Below are 19,074 nucleotides of genomic sequence, written 5' to 3'. Positions count from 1 at the left end.
TGATCCAAGGATGGCCAACCCCACAGGCACCATTGCAGGCTAGGAACCATCCATTCCCCAAGACCCCCTCTCCTCCCATTACCTCTTTGTATTCCAGAAATACTTGAAAGGTGGCAGACCTGGGCCCCGTTTGCCAGATGAGTTCAACTCCAACCCACCTTTCCATTCAATTTAGCCAGAAAAGACGAGGGCAATGAGCCATGCCAGGGTTCAGGCACCTTCCCACTGAGCCTCCCCAGGCTGCCCATCCTGCAGGTGTGCAGAGCCTCACCTTAAGGGCCGTCAAGCCCAGATCCCCTTTGACCCCTCAGCAGTCTAATCTCCCTGGGTCTTAAGAAAGAAGACTCTGTCCTGGCACTGTTTGGGCAAGGCTAGGGAGGATCCCGATGACCTCTCAGTGCACTTGATTCTTTGGGGTTCCACATGCAGTTGTTTTCTATTGCCCTCTCCCTCTTGCAACGAGGGTGTTGAAGGTCAAAGCAGCCATAGGGGGAAGGGGCAAGAAGCCACTGTTCTCATTCTGGCCAGAAACTCAAAGGTGAGGCCAGAGAAGGAGGAAATAGGGCTGGAGAGGAGTTAATCTTTGATGATCAGATAGGCCAGAGAAATGAATGATTAACTTGTGTTGTCTTAAAGGTCAGCAGATGCAGGGAAGGCTGTGGTGCAATTTTCCTTTCTGACCAGCAGTGTTGTTGTTATTTTTTTTTAATGTGTCCAGGTTCCCCATATTATTACAGTTCCACATCAAGGCCGAGTGCACCACCCACCACTGCCACGGCCTTTGACCATCTGTAGTTGCCATGGGGACAGTGGGAGCGACTGAGCAACAGGAGGACTCAGCCTGGGACAGGCCCCAGAGAGTCACACAAAGGAATCTTTATTTATTACATGAAAAATAACCACAAGTCCAGCATTGCGGCACACTCCCTGTGTGGTTAATTTAATGAACCATGAAAGACAGGATGACCTTGGAGAAGGCCAAACTGTCCTCCAAGACTCCTTAATGAGGGGCAGGAGTCCCAGGGAAAGAGAACCATGCCATACTGAAAAAGACAAAATTGAAGAAGAAATGTAGCCCCCAGCCGGTACCCACCAAAGGAGAGAAGAAGCAATAGCCGAAGAACTTGGGGGGATGGTGAATGGTTCCTGCCCGGGCCCAAGGGGTGCACAGGGCACCTCCATGGCTCCATTATTAACACAACTCTAGCAATTATGGACCATAAGCACTTCCCTCCAGCCCACAAGTCACAGCCTGGTGCCGAGGCTCTCCTCACCAGACACCCAGGGAGTCACCTCCCTCAGCCTCCCGCCTGCCCCACACGGAGGCTCTGGCTGTCCTCTTTCTCCACTCCATTTGCTTGGCTCTTTCTACACCTCCCTCTTGGGCATGGGCTGAGGGCTGGAGCGAGTCCCTCAGAAATTCCACCAGGCTGTCAGCTGACCTCTTTTGCCTGCTGCTGTGAAGGTACAGCACCACCCCAGGTCCTCCTGCAGTGCGGCATCCCCTTGGCAGCTGCCGTCAGCTGGACCAGCCCCAGGCAGCTTAAAACAGACATTCCACAGGGCCTGGGCCCCTGGGAGGTGAGGTGTGGTGTGTGGCTTCACCCAGGGCAGAACAAGGCAGAATCGCAGGAAACCCGCTTCCCCTTCCTGACAGCTCCTGCCAAGCCAAATGTGCTTCCTGCAGCTCACGCCCACCAGCTACTGAAGGGACCCAAGGCACCCCCTGAAGCCAGCGATAGAGGGTCCCTCTCTGCTCCCCAGCAGCTCCTGCCCCCAAGGCCTGACTGTATATACTGTAAATGAAACTTTGTTTGGGTCAAGCTTCCTTCTTTCCACCCCCCAGACTTTGGCCTCTGAGTGAAATGTCTCTCTTTGCCATGTAGGGCTTCTCTCCTTGATGCTTCTTTCTTTTTTTAAAGACAACCTGCCATTACCACATGACTCAATAAACCATTGCTCTTCATCTCAGGCTTTGGGAAGGAGGCACCTCGGGGCTGGGCTTTCTCCCAAGAACATCAGAGCTGAGTAGCCGACAAACTCACTTTGGGGCCGTGGGCTGGAAGGGACCATCTGATGCCCCAGAGCTCTGGCTTGGCCTTCTCCCTCTGCCTTTAATTCATGTTGAACGCTGGGTACCTCACTCATCCCAAGTTCTTCAACACTGAGCAAATGCAAGGATAGCACAGTATTGAGCCAACCATAGACTCCCCACAAGGAGTTGCTGTTGTTATTAACAGGAAGCCAGAGAATCAGCAGGGTGGGTTAGTGAAGGATCCGGGAATAGCTATGACTGGAGCCTGCATAAACAGTTCTGAAGGGAGAGAGAAGACTGGGCTCTCTTGTGTGCCAGGCACAGTATGGAAGGCTTCATATAAGTTAAGTTGAAATTAGCCCTGTTTTACATACAGCTTCATTTTACATATGAGGAAACTGAGGCTTTGAAAAAAATGAGATGTCTTGCCCAAGATGAGAAGTAGTAGATTCAACCAAGTCCTCTTACTCTAAGCCCAACGCTTTTACCCAAAACCCCAGAGTCCTCATCAGGGATGCCAAATGGTTCTAGACCCAATGGAGGTTCTGGAGCTGCCACTGGGGATTTAATTTCTTTTGATTTGCTAAAGATTTGACCTGACTGAATGGAGAGGTAGAGTGTAGTGGGGCCAGGACAAGGTGAGGGAGGCTGTAGAGACTTAGGACTTTAGGCCAACCACCTCCAGGAAATTTGGGAAATGCAATGTGACAGCTCGGGCTCTGCACTCCAGGGGGCTGTCTGGTGTCCACATGGACCTTCTCCATGTGAGACACAGCTGGAACAAGGGGGTAGGGGCCTGCAGCTGGGATGCCCAGGTGAATATGGGGAGCTGGACAAACAACACTGGGATTGAGTCAGATAGAAGGGGCCCAAGGACTCCAGGGCTGGGAGGACAGAGGCTGGGAGAGAGGGCTCTTACCTCCTTAGGCCTCCCAAAGAGCGGTTAGGGATGCTGCCATGGATGGCATGGCAGGGGGGAACCCTCCTGGAAGAAAATCCATCTCTTCTGAGGGGATCTGAGATGCGGCTGTTTTTTCAGTGGCAGAACTTCCCTCTGCAGCGCGACTCTGAATCCATGACATCTGAGAGTCTTCCTGACCACAAATCTCTGGGATCCCGAGTGCTCCCTACCCAAGAATCACTTTGAGCACAGCATCCCAAGGAGCCCATAGAACGATCCCTTGCATTCACAGCCACAGCCCCTCTGGGGACACTCTGTACCCCCGGCAGACCCTTTCCAACTCACAACCAATAAAGGGGCTTGGGCTGTGCTTTGGCTAAGGTGACCATGGTTTAAAACTCGCCTTTCTTTCCCGGAGGTGAGCTGGGCTTGCCAGGAACCTCTGCTCAGAGCGGGTGTTTGTTGACTGTGGGATGTGTTCCCCATGTAGCGGGCCTTGGCTAGTACCTATCCAATATTCTGCCCATGGTCAAACCTTGGGTCCCCTTTTCGGGCTCAGAAAATAAGGCCATTTATGTATTGGGCGAAAGAAAGACAATTCGAAGTGCCCCAGCATTTGGGGTGGTGTTGGGAGGAGTCAGGCTGGCACATGGGGGGACGCAATGAAGAAGGGTGTGATGACAAGGACAGGGAGGACATGCAGGGGGCTTTGAGGGTTGGCCGAGGGGCCACTTTCACCTGGGGTAGGGAGGGCGGCTTCTGTGAGTGGTCGCAGGTGAAGGGGGGTTGCTTTATGGTGCAGGGGAGCCAGGGGTTCTCTGGGGGTGGTATGTGTGTTTGTAGGAGAATTGGGGATGAGGATGGGCCCAAAACATTGCTGAGGCATTGAGAGCACTGAGGGCCTATCCCTTCCCCCTGGAATAATCCCTTTCACTGCTCATGTAGAGAGACCACCTGAGCTTCCCAGGCAGTTTACTCTTAACTTCTCCCTGGTCCATTACCCTCACTCCTCTTCCTCCTCAGGTTCTAGCACAGGCCAGGCCAGCCCAGGGTGCTAGGAGCTTGCAGGAAATTCATGTGGACCAACCAACCCTGGCAGGTCAGTGGGTTTCTTGCTGGGAAAGGGAGCAGCTGGAACCCTGCCTGGGGCCCACCAGATGAACAGAATTGCTGTGACCCCGTAATCTCTACCACAAAGTTCCAGGACTAGAGACAGCGGAACTGGGAGTCCTCACCTACAAAGCCAGCCCCCAGGCTAGTTCCAACCCCTCCCCTTGTCACATCATCTCTTACTTCTCCAATATCCTTGCCATGAGTTGTGAGACTAAGAAACATGTATCTTCTGCCCTCTGTGTGCCAAACACACACTCAAAAACACACACTCAACCCTGGTGACAACTTCAGGCAAGAGGAGTTAGTGAAACCTACTGGAAGTGGAAGCAGGAGCCTCCAAATAGAAACAGAAAGACAGACAGGTTGAGGCTGTTGCTAAGATCTCCCCTCTCCCACCTGCCCTCACCATCCTCCCACTTCCACCACCCAAAACCACCACCCAAAATACACACACCTTTCCCATCCATATCAACATGAGGCTTCCTGGCCAGGCACTGTGGCTCATGCCTGTAATCCTAGCACTTTGGGAGGCTGAGGCAGGTGGATCATGAGGTCAGGAGTTTGAGACCAGCCTGGCTAACATGGTGAAACCCCATCTCTACTAAAAACACAAAAATTAGCCAGGCATGTTGGCGCATGCCTGTAATCCCAGCTACTCAAGAGGCTGAGGCAGGAGAATCACTTGAACCTTGGAGACGGAGGTTGCAGTGAGCTGAGATCGCACCACTGCACTCTAGCCTGGGTGACAGAGCGAAACTCTGTCTCAAAAAAAAACAAAAACAAAACAAAAACCCATGAGGCTTCTTTAAGATAATTCACACTTCCTTGTCCTTTGGGGGTGGGCACCAGAGGAAGGGGACTGCAGACCTCAACGCCATTATTACTGGGCCTGGGCGTCAGCACCAGCCCTGTCAATCAGGACTGAGGGAGGCCGGGGGGAGGGAGGGATTGAGCTCCCTCCTAGGCAGCTCCTGCACCCACAGCTTAACAGCATCTCTGTCCTGCCTCAGCCTCAGAAGTGATAATAACCCTCTACACAGGCTTAGTTTATTTTTCCATACAAAGCCCATTCACATCCATTTACATCTCTGATTCTGAATATTGGCCCCCTTTTGTTTTGCACTTGGGGAATCTGAGACCAAGAGATAACTTGACTTTTTCAAGGTCATTCAGCGAGTCAGCAGAGGAGCAGGGACCACAGCCTTACCCCTAATCCAAGGCCTAGTCTGCATCCTATTGTCAGGCCTCAGATATCTGGACATGGCCAGGCTTCTGAGAGATGTCAGACACCCTTTGCTTTGCAGGGAGCGGGGGCAGAAGTCACTTGGCCAGTTGGGGCACGGTGACTTCTGCTGCCCCTCCCTGCAAAGCGTGACTGGACACAAGGCCCAGAGCTCAACTGAAGAAGCACTGGGGCCAGGCAGATTTGTGCCAGGCTGATCTCAGACTTCCCTCCATCCTTGGCCCTAAATCTCCCTTCAGGGTGCCCTTTGGCAGCCCCTCTCCAACCTTTAAGGTCATAAAGCCTTCCATGTTCCATAAAGGAGCTAATGGCTCCTCTGCCCCAGGCTGCTGTGCTACCTTCTGACGCCAAGTGACCGAGCCGCCATGGCTATGGTTCTCATGGAAGAAACTCCCACTCTCTCACCTCTATCTCCTTCCTTTGTTCACTTCTTTTAGTTTTCTCGTTTTTTCCTTTTCTACTGAGTCTACAGCAATTATTCCTTTCCCGACTGTTTGAGAGACATTCGTGTCTCCAGGGCTATGAATGAGGGAAAGAGACAGGGAATGTTTGGGGAGAGCTTGGAGTCCCTGACCTCCTCAGGAAATGCCAGGAAGCATCCTTCCTCCCTCTCTCCAGTGCCCTCTCGCTATCACCTTCTCTCCATCACCCTCTCCCCTTCTCCCTCTCCCCATTACCCTCCCCTCTTCTCCCTCTCCCCATCGCCCTCCCCTCTTCTCCCTCTCCCCATTACCCTCCCCTCTTCTCCCTCTCCCCATTACCCTCCCCTCTTCTCCCTCTCCCCATCACCCTCCCCTCTTCTCCCTCTCCCCATTACCCTCCCCTCTTCTCCCTCTCCCCATTACCCTCCCCTCTTCTCCCTCTCCCCATTACCCTCCCCTCTTCTCCCTCTCCCCATCACCCTCCCCTCTTCTCCCTCTCCCCATCTCCCTCTCCCCTTTGTCCTCTCCCCATCGCCCTCGCCCCATGGCCCTCTCCTTGCCTTCTTGCTCTTCTCATTACTGTCTACAGCTCCTGTGGCTCTTTGGGGACCACTGGGACACAGACGCTGGAGGTCATTACCTCCTGGGTGGCAGACGCCTGTCCCCACGAGTCCCCACTCTCATAGGCACACACCACTGTCATCAATCCCATCCCTACATCTCCATGCCCTTCACATAGAAGGAGGGTGCCTGGTTCTCCTTCCTGGAAGAAGCTGGAGCAGGCAGACAGGGCGGACAGGTCTCTCCTTCCCCTGACCTCGCTCTTTCTCCTACCCTTGAGAAGCAGCAGGGGCTAAGGCCCACGGTGGAGGGGCTCAGGCCTCCTGGAAGATGGCAAGAGGGGCTTTGGATGGGGAGAGAAGGGGAGGTGGGGGACCCAGCTCCTTGGCATCTGTGCCCGGTGGCAGCCGGCCAGGCTGTGGAGGGAAGCGCTGCCTGCGGCTCTCCCGGGGAAATGTGATTTCCCCCTGAGTGAAGCGGACTGTGCAGTGTGGAAATTGGCTCTTTTCTGAGCGAGCTGCTGCTGTTGCTGCAGAGTCGGGGCGGGCCGGCTGGCCCCTGGAGTGAGCCGGGAGCAGCCATGTGCTGAGAACTCATTAGGGATAAATCAAACTAGTAACAGCATGAAGCCAACACCCCGCCCCCCCCCGACCGCGCCTCCCTCCCCTACCCCCTCCGAGACCCCTCCACTTCCCCTCCTCCTCCATGGTCTTCTTCCCGTCAGACTCTCTCCTGCCTTTTCCACAGCCAAGGCACCCTCCCTGAAGCCAAGGCACCTCCCCCAGACAAGGCACCCTCCCCTCCAGTTTCAGGAGCCCGAGCTCCTGCTCCTGAACACAACCTCGTGGGCGCAGGCTTATCCGCCTACTGCCCAGACGCCCGGAGCCGCCCCAGTGAGAGACAAGTTCATTTATAAATACCGTCTTTTTTGTTTGTTTTATGTTTGTTTGCTTTTTTTTGCTGGAGATGGGGGCCTGGTAGCAAGCTTCACTGACAGCCACAGACAGCCCTTGCTAGGAGCACAGATTGGGACCTCACAGTCCAGGCCCTCTCATCCTCCCACCAAAGTCACATCATTCCCCTGTCCTCACCTCCTAGAGGAACCCAGTGGGGAGGCCCCCAGCTGTGGGTAGCATTAATACCCCCACATATATCCATCCCCCTGGGGAGATGAGAGCACCCAGAAGACTTAACTGCAGCGGGAAAGAAATTGTCCTTAAAACAGATGAGCTTGGTCAGAATGGAAACTCATTTCCCCACCGGAGGAAAACAAGGAAGAGAAACAGACAAGGAGGAAGAAAGAAGGCAGGAACAAGGCCTGGAGCTCTTGTCGTCATGAAGGTGATGAAAGTGTTTACCTGCAAAGTATAGCCATTTCTTCCCTAGAAACACCCTCTTTGCTGAGGCAGCGGGAAAGGGTCGGCCTGGTCTGTTATTCCAGGGGGTGAACTGGTTGGTGTTATTAAACTTTTGTTAGTTATCATATCATAATAACATGGCCCCTGGTTATTGCCTTTGTTTTCCCCCTGGGAGAGATTGGCTGAGGGATGTTGCTAAAAGGGCCCAGACCTGGAGTGTAGGGTTGTGACCGGATTTCTGTCCCTTCCCTTCTGGCGACCCCAGGAGACTGCTCACTTACCTCAACCGTAAAATGCATGGCTTGAGCCAGAAAAATGTCCAGCTCAACGCTGTGACGCAGTAGTGACCCAGGTCAGTGACAAGCATTGAGGGCCTCATCTGACTGGTTTAGGTATGAAGCCCTCTTTCTCCAAAATTTCCCCAGGAATTTTCCATCAGGCAAACACCATATTTCCATATTTGGAATCTGCTCTGTGTTTGGGGTGGGAGTGAGGCGGCTTCTGAGCGAGCTGCTGCTGTTGCTGCAGAGTCCCACCCTGCCTGATGGGAGCTTGGGTCCTGACTCAGCTTGCCGAGCTAAAGCCAGGCTTCCAAAAAGTTCCAGGATGGGGCAGAAACCAGAGGAGAGCCAGCTAGCCACAGTTAGTATAGGCTGGGGCACGAGGATTCTGCTATAGCCCTTACATTAGTTGATTCATTCATTCATTCATTTATTCAGAAGTCTTTTATGAACTACCTGCTATGAACGTTTCCCTTTGGTAGGCACCAGGAGAAAACAAGATGAACCCAAAAGGACTCCTCCCAGCTCCCAAGGGGAAAAAAACAAAAACAAACAAACAAACAAAAAACAGCTTAAGAAACGAGACTTGTACAGAACTATAGAGCAAAGTGGGAAAGTGAAGATCAGAAGACAGTTGCACATAAAATACAAAATACTGTTGGTTTTCAGATAATATTTGCGAAATCCCTCATGGTCATCCCAGGCCTCTATCTGGGATCACTGTCTTCTCCAAGAAGCAGCCACTGGGAACAGCAACTGCAAACTCTAACCCTCAAGCCTGAAGTCCGACCTGTCTTCCTGGAAAAAGGCTGCTCCCCTGGCCTCCTATGCTTCTGTGTCTGGGAGGAGTAAGGCGGTGCTGGGCAAGGAAGAAATAAAACATCATCAGCATCCTTTCCCAAATACCCTCTCACCCCATTCCAACCGCCGTCTTCCAGACTTGCCCCAAACCTATCTAACCGGACCACAAGCCTAGAACCAGAAGGCCTGGGTCTCTCTCTGAGCTGCTTCTTTGTTCTTACACCTGGGTGGGGAAGGGGGCAGTGGGTACCCAGGGCCTGAAAACAGACTACAGGCTGCCCCTCCCTGCACATCTGGCTGGTCCCCTCCTTCCCATCTTGATAGCCCTCTGCACCCAGGGTGGACCAGCCCAGCTCCTCAACCACAGGTTGGAGGACTAGAAAAGGGAGAGAAGGGTCCAGGGTGGGGACAGTGGGAAATGGCAAGCAGAGGAAAGGAGAGGGCCAGGGACATCACCTGGCTGTGAGTTCTAGGACTGCTGGGGGAGGTGACAGTGATACAGGCTTTAGGAACAGGCCTCACCTCTATGATCCCTATGATGCATACACATTTTCTCAGAGGTCTACTTGGAGGATGGAGGGAGGGGACTTTAGAGGTTGAAACACAATGATGGGGGTATGCAGTACCCAAATGTCCCAAGGAAGGGAGGGAAAGTAGAAGATAGGGAGTCAGAGAAGCGGGGAGCAGGTGCCTCCTCCCAGCAGCCAGCCCCAGGGAGGGAATGGGGGTGGACCCAGACCCGGGCCAAGGCTCAGGGCCCATCTGAGCATGTCGCCTGCTAAGGAGGAGTGGAGGCGGGGGAGGGGAGGGCGGGGTGGTGAATAAATAATAGGAAATAAAACTTCATGAAGCAGAAAATAAAAGGCAGATTATACAGATGTGGCAATTTGAAGGATCATTGCCTCTGTCCTCTTTTTAACTGCTGCATCTGGAGTTTCGAAGCGGCTTATCCTCTCCCTCCCTCTCCCAGGTCCCCGCCTGGCTGGAGGCCCCCACAGGGCCAAGGCACGTGTGGGGACAGCACCTCAAACGCCTCAAATGCCAGTGGCATTTCCTAGCACCACACGCAGCTGCCCAGCCTGGGACGGGCTTGCAGGGCGGTGGGGACAGTGGGTGAAAGGGTGGGCTGGGTGATTGGGGTGAACCTCTGAGCAGGTGTGGGTGTGGCTGGGTTTGTGAGAGAGTATGAGCTTGGTATGAGGACCAGGTAGACTGTGGGGAGTGAATCTGTATGCTCAGGAGTGGGGTAAGGATTTGTCAGGCGCGAGGAAGGGGACCCTGGTCTGGATGACTATCAGTGGGAGAATGAGGCCTAAGTCTCTGCAGCTTCTTTCTGCTCTTCATCAAAATTCATGTGTTAAGCCTGAATTTGACACTGTGCCAGGTGCTATATAAACAGACATGGTCCCTGCCCTTAAGGAATTTCCAGCCTAAGACACACACACACTGACATTTTGTTTATTTTATTTTAAATATTAATATATTCCTCACCTTGTTCTGGGGAGGATTTGAGACTGCTCATATGATATGCATGCCATAAATTAGTAAAATACAATAAAAAATAAAGCATCAGACCACAGAAAGTATGCCATGGGTGGTATAGCGGGCCATAGGCGGCTGTAAAGTTGATCCGGAATTGGCCTTCAGGCTCTTAGTGGTCAACTGAAAGGGTGTTGTGGTCACATACATGGCTCTCATTCACAAGAGGGCAATGTACCAGCTCTTAGAAGAAGCAAAACTTTTTCTAGTACTTGACTCTAAGGAAAATTACCCACCTCGGCCCAGATGAAAGAGACTAGCGTGGATAATGTCCTCAAAACATGGCAGCAAATTCAGGCTCAGTTTCTCTGGGCTATGTCCTGCAGGAAGATCCAAGGTGGTCACCCTCAGCCTCTGCTCAGTGAGAGCACTGAAATCCACACTCCCTTGAGCAAAGAAACGCTCTGTATGTTTCAATTCTTTCTTCAGCACTGGGATTTCTTTCAAGTGGGTTTTCATATACAGATTAGCCCATGACCATGACTAGAGGCTCAGAGGAAATACTAGTAATTGAAGTCATAATTCCTAGCTGGGTCCAACTCAGGGTCAGAGCAGTGAATGTGTACATGTAGAGGGAGGAGGCCAGGAGTGGTGGGCAAGACTGTCAGCAAGCCTGCACAGGGAAAGCATCTCTTCTGTGTCTGTGTACCTCCTCCTGAACCTGTGTCACACCACAGAGGAGGACAAAGAAATCAGAAAACCAGAGGCTTCTACCCTGATTGTGAGGCAAAGGTCCATCCATCCGGGTCAAATCTCCATATGTATCCTGGTGTGTGATCTTTCAAAGCAACGGATGACCTCAAGCCATCGCAGAATCACTCACAGAAACAGAGGAGTCAGGAGAGGACTAGTTTGCAGGAGATGACACCAAGTGTGGTCTTACAGGTAATATAGTAACACCTGTACCGTATGGTCATTTGTAATTTCAGGAAGATAATATTGAGGAGCCATGTATTGTGGACAGTTAGAATTCCAGGTCTGAAATTCAGAACAGAGATGTGAGTTGAAGTCTTAGATTTAGAGACTTCTTCCAGAAACTATCTTGAAAGCCCAGCAGTCAGCCAGGTAAGATCTTTGAGGCTACATAGTTTAGGGGTGGGAAGAGCAAGAGGGAGTAGCAGGAAAGACAGAAAAAGAATATGCACCAGTACTTTGGGAGGCAGAGGCCGGCGGATCACGAGGTCAGGAGTTTGAGACCAGCCTGACCAACATGGTGAAACCCCATCTCTACTAAAAATACAAAGATTAGCTGGGTGTGGTGGCACATGCCTGTAATCCCAGCTACTCAGGAGGCTGAGGAAGGAGAATTGCTTGAACCCGGGAGGCGGAGGTTGCAGTGAACTGAGATCGTGCCACTGCACTCCTGCCTGAAAAAGAATATGCAAGAAAGTAGAAAAAGAACCAGGACATAGTTTTGAGATGTGCATTCTTTCGACTCTAGATATCAGGCCCTGGGGAAGCAGTGGAAATCAACAATCCCAGTTCCTGCCCACAGGGAGTTTATGTTGCTCTGGAAGCAGAGAGGCAAAAAGAAATGAAGAGGGCCGGGGCGTGGTGGCTTATGCCTGTAATCCCAGCACTTTGGGAGGCTGAGGCAGGAGAATCACAAGATCAGGAGATTGAGGCCATCCTAGCTAACACAGTGAAACCCCATCTCTACTAAAAATACAAAAAAATTAGCCGGGCATGGTGGCGGGCGCCTGTAGTCCCAGCTGCTCGGGAGGCTGAGGCAGGAGAATGGCGTGAACTCTGGAGGCAGAGCTTGCAGTGAGCCGAGATCATGCCACTGCACTCCAGCCTGGGCGACCGAGCAAGACTCCATCTCAAAAAAAAAAAAAAAAAAAAAAAAAGAAGAGGAGAGAGGAGAGGAGAGTTACAGAGTTTCATGTAATAGAAACTGAAGGAGGAAGACTTAGGGAAGGCCTCTTGGAGGAAAGGGCATCTGCATATTAGTCGGTTTTCTCCCCCTCATCCATTCTTCCTACCCTGTCCTTCCAGTACTCAGAATTTCTCCACAGCTGGTCCCTATGTTTTGGTGGTGCTGACTTCACTCTCATCCTCTCCAGAAGTGGACTCTGATCTCCTTAAACCCCTGGCTCTAGTGACTGGCTCCGATATGGGCATACGGCCCAAGGCAGGCTGCTACAGGAGACTATTCCTGGATTTGAGTTTGAAACTTCCAGGAAGCAGAGAGTCACTTTCTGCTAGATTTGCACCAAGAAAATGGATCTTGAGAGTTCCTGGGGCCATCTTGGAAGCATGAGGGTTGTTCCTGCTCATAGGCCTGGGAGATGGAGCCCCCAAAAGAACAAGAGAGAAAAGGGGCCTTGAATCAGAGTGAAGCCCGAGATGAAGCCTCACCTGACCTGGATACAGATTATTCAGCTATTGGAGCCAATCAAAGTCCTTTTCTGCTAAAGCTCATTTGAGCTCAGATTTGTTACTTGCAGGCCAAGGCAGAGCCAAGTGCAAAGCTACCCAGCATCCAAGCAGGATGGCATGCATGAGGGCAGAGCCTAAGCCAGAGCCCAGAGGAGGAGGGGAGCAGACGTGGGGTAAGTCTGGTGAGGCTATGAATTAATAGCTAACCTCACAGGTGTTCCTTCTGTGCCAGGCATTGTTCTGAGATGTTTACGTGCATAATTTCACTTAATCTTCATGAGGACCTTACGACATAAGTAGTGTTATTATCCCCATTTTATAGAGAAGCAAACAGAACATAAGAGGCTAACTGGCCACGGTCAGATGGCTAGAAAAGCTGGACTCAATTCCCGGCAGTCCCACTCAAGGGCCTGGCCACTGGGGCAAGATCAGGCTGAGCCTGGGTGCAGGGTCTGGTAGATGATCACATAGCTATCAAGGCCAAAGGTCGCTAAGAGGTGATGGAGGAAGAAGGCTGAGAAGGCATCAGAGTTGATGACTGAAGCTATCAATTGCCCTGGGAGGTGCCATTTCAGGCAAAGGTGGGGTGGACACCGATTTGTAAGGTGTGAATTAGAGCCAGGTATGAATGGGAACCTGGTAAGGGCTGGGAACAGTTGGCAAAGCCCACACATACTGTGAATTCATCACAGAAAGCAGGGAAGCCAGGGTCAGCTATGGAAAGCAAGAGTCTAACACCAGCTTTGATTTTTGCTCATGATGGTATTTGCAAGGCATGATAATGAAGGGGGTAGAGAATAGGCTCAAAGAGCCCCAGTGGGCCCATGAAGGAGAGAGGTCTGTGGCAGGCAGGAGAAGAGGAGCCAGTGTGCCGGCTGAGGGGAACAGTTGGTCACAGGCTTGTGGAGAGCACCTCTTCCTCTGGAGAAGGGAAGATGAAGGGAACAGGTAAAGGTGCAAGCCACGGTTAGCTGGTGAGGGGGCATGGGCATCAGAAAAGCTGAGGGGCAGAGGTGTTGGCAGAGGGGCCAGTGGGGAGGACAGTAGCCATTCAAGAAACCTTGAGGACCTGTGAGCATGCCTGCTCAGCTCAGCAGGAGGAAAAAGGACCTGCTATGGCCAGGTTTTCACAAGGTTCTGGGATATTGCCTTTTTTCTTTTTGTATTTATTTTGAAATAATTTCAGATTTACATATAAGTTACACAAATAGTACAGTGCATTTGCAGGCCATATTCTGACCCTACCCATTGGCCTTACTTTTTCAAGGCATTTCATCTTTTTTTTCTTTTTCGACAGAGTCTCGCTCTGTTACCCAGGCTGGAGTGCAATGGCGCAACCTCAGCTCACTGCAACCTCCGCCTCTCAGGTTCAAGCCATTCTCCTGCTTCAGCCTCCTGAGTAGCTGGGATTATAGGCATGTGCCACCATGCCCAGCTATTTTTTGTATTTTTAGTAAAGACTGGGTTTCACCACGTTGGCCTGGCTGGTCTCGAACTCCTGACCTCAGGTGATGCGCCCGCTTCAGCCTCCCAAAGTGCTGGGATTACAGGCGTGAGCCACCGTGCCCAGCGGATAAAAGCTCATCTTCTTAAAACAAAATCCCTAGGCTGTCCTCCAAGCCCTGAGCTTGGCACTCTTCTCTTTAAAAATTGCACTGCACTGGCCAGGCACGGTGGCTCACGCCTGTAATCCCAATGCTTTGGGAGGCCGAGGCAGCTGGATCACTTGAGGTCAGGAGTTTGAGACCAGCCTGACCAACATGGTGAAACCCTGTCTCTACTAAAAAATAAAAAATTAGCTGGGCATGGTGGTGCATGCCTGTAATCCCAGCTACTTGGGAGGCTGGGAAAGGAGAATCTCTTGAACCCAGGAGGCGGAGGTTGCAGTGAGCTGAGATCGCACCATTGCACTCCAGCCTGGGCAACAGAGCGAGACTCTGTCTCAAAAAAAAAAAAAAAAGTTGCACTGCATATTCACAAAAAGCCACTCTCCTTGGCTGCATTGGAGACCCTGTATGATCTGGCCTCAGGCCACCCTGACGGCCCTGTTTCCCTCTGCCCCCCTCACCCCGACCCTCCAGTCCTGCTCCTTCCAACCCCGACACATTCTATATGTCTCCGTCTCCTGAAGACTCAGACCCTCCTAAGGAAAAAGGTGCAGGTCTTAGTGATCTTTTTATCTACCCTGGTGCCTGGCAAGCAACAAACAAATGTCATCAGCAGAAAGCCAGGCTCAGCTGAGATCATGAGAGCCCAGGAAGCAGTTATATCAGGAGTAACAACCTGGGTCACAGCAGGCCCAGGACCCTGGAAGCTGAGCTCCCCTATATGGGAAAGGAAGAACTAAAGCCAAACTTCAAGTGCCCTTCCAGAGCCTTAGCTCATCACTGAGAACCTCTGTCTGTCCCTTCTCCTGCAAGGAGAAGGACACAGGTGGGAGAGGAGCATGGGGTGGGAACAAGAAGGTCAGACATAGGCCTGTGGTGGTTTGATCTGTTCTATACCTAGGATGGGGACTGGGGCCTGCTCAGCTTTCACCTTCCAGCGTTACCTGGAGCAACCCTGTGGGGAGCTGTAGGCTGCCCCCATAGACTTCTGAGATGTCTTTCTTTCTCTCCATCTGCAGGAAGATGTCAGAGACCCAATCTTTTCCCTAGGAGAGGCTTCCCTAGATGGTGGGAGTCCTGGCCCAGGCCACTGTGGGGTTTATGAAGTTGAAAGTCCTGGTTCGGTGATGGCACAGGGGCACACATAATAACTTCCTGCCTTTCAGGGAGCACAGCTCAGCTCCACAGCAGGACACCTGAGCAGCCAGAAGCTAGAAAGATGCAAGCCTGCCTCCAAGTGGTCACATGTCATAACTGCAGCCCACAACCCAGACCCTCCAGGCAGAGGTGCCTGGGCAGCATTGACTATGGCAGGCCAGGCAGCCACCGTCATCTGGCTCTGAAGATTCCACATGCTCAGGTGAAAGAGAGGTGCCGGTTCTACATGAGCAAAGGAGCATCAAAGTGTCACACACACATGCATTCAAACTTTCACCTTTTATCATGGTTTTAGAAATAAAGATGCATAGGCCAGGTGTGGTGGCTCACGCCTGTAATCCCAGCACTTCGGGGGGCCGAGGCAGGCAGACTACCTGAGGTCAGGAGTTCGAGACCAGCCTGGCCAACATGACAAAACCCCATCTCTACTAAAAATACAAAAAATAGCCGGGTGTGGTGGCACGTGCCTGTAATCCTAGCTACTTGGGAGGCTGAGGCAGGAGAATCGCTTGATTCGGTGGAGGTTGCAGTCAGCCAAGATCACACCATTGCACTCCGGCCTGGGTTACAAGAGCAAAACTCCATCTCGAAAAAAAAAAAAAAAGGGGATGCATGTTCAGTGAGGTCAAATAACCTACTCCGCTTAGTTTGTAAGCATCAGTCTTGGGCCAAAAGTCATGTCCACCTGATGCTGGGATTCCACTTCAATCAAATGAGGCAATTGGACTCTACTGCAGCTAACTGCTACTTACACATCAGAATTACCCAAGGAGCTTTAAACATATTTATCTATCCCTCTGACCCAGGCTGACTGAATCAGCATCCCTGGGTGTGGGCTGGGAATGTGTCTTTTCAGCACACTTCCCCAGCAAGATAAAAGTGCATCTGTAAACTGAGAGCAGGAAACCAGTGGGCAAGATTGTCAACTCATGGAGTCAGGGACATGTTTAATTCATTTGTGAATCCCCTAGTACTGGCACATAGAAAGCGTCCCATATTATTTGCAAAATGAATGAATGAATAAATGAGCAAGTAGGTGAATGAATGATTCTGAGGTCTCCTCCAGCTTTGATGGCCTATGACCGTGTGACTCCTGCATATGCATGAACACACAGACACAGACGCTACACACATGCACAGACACACATACACACTTGGAGCAAAGAGGGATGAAGCCTGCCACACTGCAGGTGGTCCTAGCTGCCTGACCTCCCTTCCTCACACACTGACACACCTCCCTCTTTGTTGACCTGTTATTTATTGTGCACCCATTGGGTGCATGGCCTAGCCCTAGGCCCTGGCCGGAGACCCAAACATGGCCTCCAAGGGCCAACCTTTGTGGAGGTGCAAGCCCCAGAGCTGGTTACAAGCATGGGAAGGGAGGAGGGTGGCCTAGCAGGAAGGCTGGGGAGGCAGTGCGTCAGCCGGCAGGCAGCAGCGGGTAGCAGAGGCCCCCCTCTTGGCGGGCAGCCTACTTGCACACTTGGCTGAACAGAGACAATGGTGGCTGCTCCCTCTGGCCCAGCCTCCTTCCTACAGGCAGAGCCCCAAGTCCATGAGTCTCCGGAACCTCCCTCAGAGAACAAGCCCAGCTGGGAGGCAGCCAGAGGGCAGGATGAGGGGATTTCCCAGGGGAGAGCAGCAGAGACCCTCTGAGCTGCCAGAGATGGGGAAGGGGTCCAGGCACCCCACAGGAAGGAAGGTTTAAGGCATGTGTAGAAAGGAGCACAGAAAAGTCTCCCGAGCCTGGCCTAGGCCTCACCTGGTCGCCAGCCTCCATCCCATCCCTCACAACTCTCCTGAGCTGTGGCTCCTGCCGGGCAGACCCCTAAGGGAAACTGTCGCCACCTTTTACCTCTCTATCCTCTCCAGTGGTCTGAACATAGAGAACCTCCTTCTCTGCTCTGTTGGAACAAAGGCTCCTTGTTCCTAGGGTTCCAGGGTTCCCTGCAAAGCTCTGGAGGCCCCACCCCGCCCAGCCCTCACTCATGCCATCAGCTCTGCTCTGTTGATGAGCAGTTGGGTATGTGAGACTGTTTCATCTACTTCGGGGGAAAGGAGACACAAGGAGACAAAGGCACGGGGCCCCACAGCCGTGCGGAACCCCTGAAGCCCCCCGAGGTCCCTGCCCAGAAGGCTGTCCCCTCAGTGGGCAGGACCTTAGCGACCCTGCTCCCTGGGTCACAGGAGGCTGGTTAGGAATTTCTCAAGAGTCCCTGATTCACTCTCCTGGGGCCTCCCCAGGAAGGTCACCTAATTCCCAGAGCAAGACCATCCTCGGGGCTGTGGCTCCCCTGGCTGGGCTGCCCAGGGGCCTCTGCTGCCCCAAGCTCTCCCCCAGAAGCCAAGGGCACACCACATAAGCACTGGTTCTCAAACAAGTGCTGAGTTCTCAGCAAGTCTAGGAAATGAGGCCACTCTGGATTCTGGGGCCTGGAGGATGACATGGGCTGAGCTCTGGGAGGAAAGTCAAGTCCTCAACCTCCCTCTTCCCTTGGGCGTGGCCAGGGACTGGGGCTGTGGAGGGACTACCATGGGGGTGGTGGGGAGCACAGCAATATTAGGAAAGCTTCAGTGAGCACAAGAATGAGGGCCACAGGGAAACAAGATTTGTCCTTCAGCAGGGAAAGGAGGTGCCTCATCCGTCATGGTAGACTCATTGAAATAAGTCTCCTCCAGGGAGGTTCATCTCAGGTCTACCCTGGAGCAGGGGACAGTGTCTCTGAGGTGGTGATGGCTTCAGAGCTGATTGCGGTTCCGCTTAGGGATGATCTTCCGGTAGGTTCTGCGCTCTGAGATGTTGCGCTTCACCTTGGCCGTGGTGGGAGCCTCATCCTGGTGCAGGGACGGGCTCGAGTGGGACTTCTTCAGGCTGAGCTTGGGCTCCCGAGTGCCTCCAGCTTCCCTCCCCAGCTGCTCCTCCCACAGGTCCAGAGCATCAGAGGGGCAGTGCAGGCGGGCCACCAGCAGCTGCATGTAGGTCTCGTAGCGGGTTTTCTGCAACACACAGGCCCCACCACCTTAGCACCATCCTGGCTCCAGGTTGGGAGGAGGCTAGACTCATGAGGGACAGCTCACAGGTACATGAAGCTATGGCGATACAGACCTCGACAGAAAGAGGGCTGGACCAACAGTGAGTGTCAGTATAATGCTTGGATAAGCAGACTGCAGAGCACACCTCTGGATAGTATTATAATGACACATATCAGCCCAGCCCTGTTCTAATAATAACCAACCCCTTGGAGTGCTGTAACTAACATCTCTATGCCATGTTCCATCTTTGAGGCACTAAAAGATGTGTCACCCACTATGCCTGAGATCTTTGCAGCCCTACACACAAACAGCTCACATCTGTACAGCCCTAATTGGGTCTAAATAGCATTTTAACAATTGGCATCCATGGAGCATGATGCTAACTACCCTCATCTACTTGACACTGTACTCCTAAGGCCCCTGCAGCTAGCATCCTTGGGATATGGTTTCCAGTTTACAAAGTGCTTCCTCACCCTCCATCCCATTGGATCCTCATGCCAGCCCTGGAGGGGGAACAAATCATTGCGGAAGGGAGGGCTGGTGGCTTGCTAAAGGTCCCAGCTGGTCAGTGGGAGGAAGAGGTTGGGTCCTCACAGCCACACCCTGAGGCCTCTGAGAAGTGGGGAGTTCACAGCCATGG

At 52.5% G+C, this 19,074-nt stretch overlaps 2 protein-coding genes across 8 annotated transcripts in view; one reads left to right on the top strand and one right to left on the bottom strand.

The window, feature by feature from the left end:
• PAX8 (paired box 8) overlaps nucleotides 1-8,243 on the top strand; it is a 65,532-nt gene extending 57,289 nt beyond the window's left edge. The window contains exon 11 of one of the 2 annotated variants that reach the window (XM_019022508.3): nucleotides 719-8,243. In XM_019022508.3, the coding sequence (XP_018878053.1) occupies nucleotides 719-795 (77 nt within the window). In that variant the 3' untranslated portion in view covers nucleotides 796-8,243. The remainder of the gene's footprint in view (nucleotides 1-718) is intronic. The other variant, XM_004031644.4, reaches the window with a different exon arrangement.
• Nucleotides 8,244-14,586: 6,343 nt separating this feature from the next.
• The window catches only part of PSD4 (pleckstrin and Sec7 domain containing 4), a 47,643-nt gene continuing 43,155 nt past the window's right edge, over nucleotides 14,587-19,074 (bottom strand). For all 6 annotated transcript variants that reach the window (XM_019022727.4, XM_055378261.2, XM_055378260.2 and 3 more), the window contains one exon: nucleotides 14,587-18,398. In XM_019022727.4, the coding sequence (XP_018878272.4) occupies nucleotides 18,141-18,398 (258 nt within the window). In that variant the 3' untranslated portion in view covers nucleotides 14,587-18,140. The remainder of the gene's footprint in view (nucleotides 18,399-19,074) is intronic.

Source organism: Gorilla gorilla, chromosome 12, assembly GCF_029281585.2.
Source record: "Gorilla gorilla gorilla isolate KB3781 chromosome 12, NHGRI_mGorGor1-v2.1_pri, whole genome shotgun sequence".
In the NCBI taxonomy this organism is placed as follows: Eukaryota; Metazoa; Chordata; class Mammalia; order Primates; family Hominidae; genus Gorilla; species Gorilla gorilla.
This window is presented reverse-complemented; position numbering and strand designations above follow the sequence as displayed.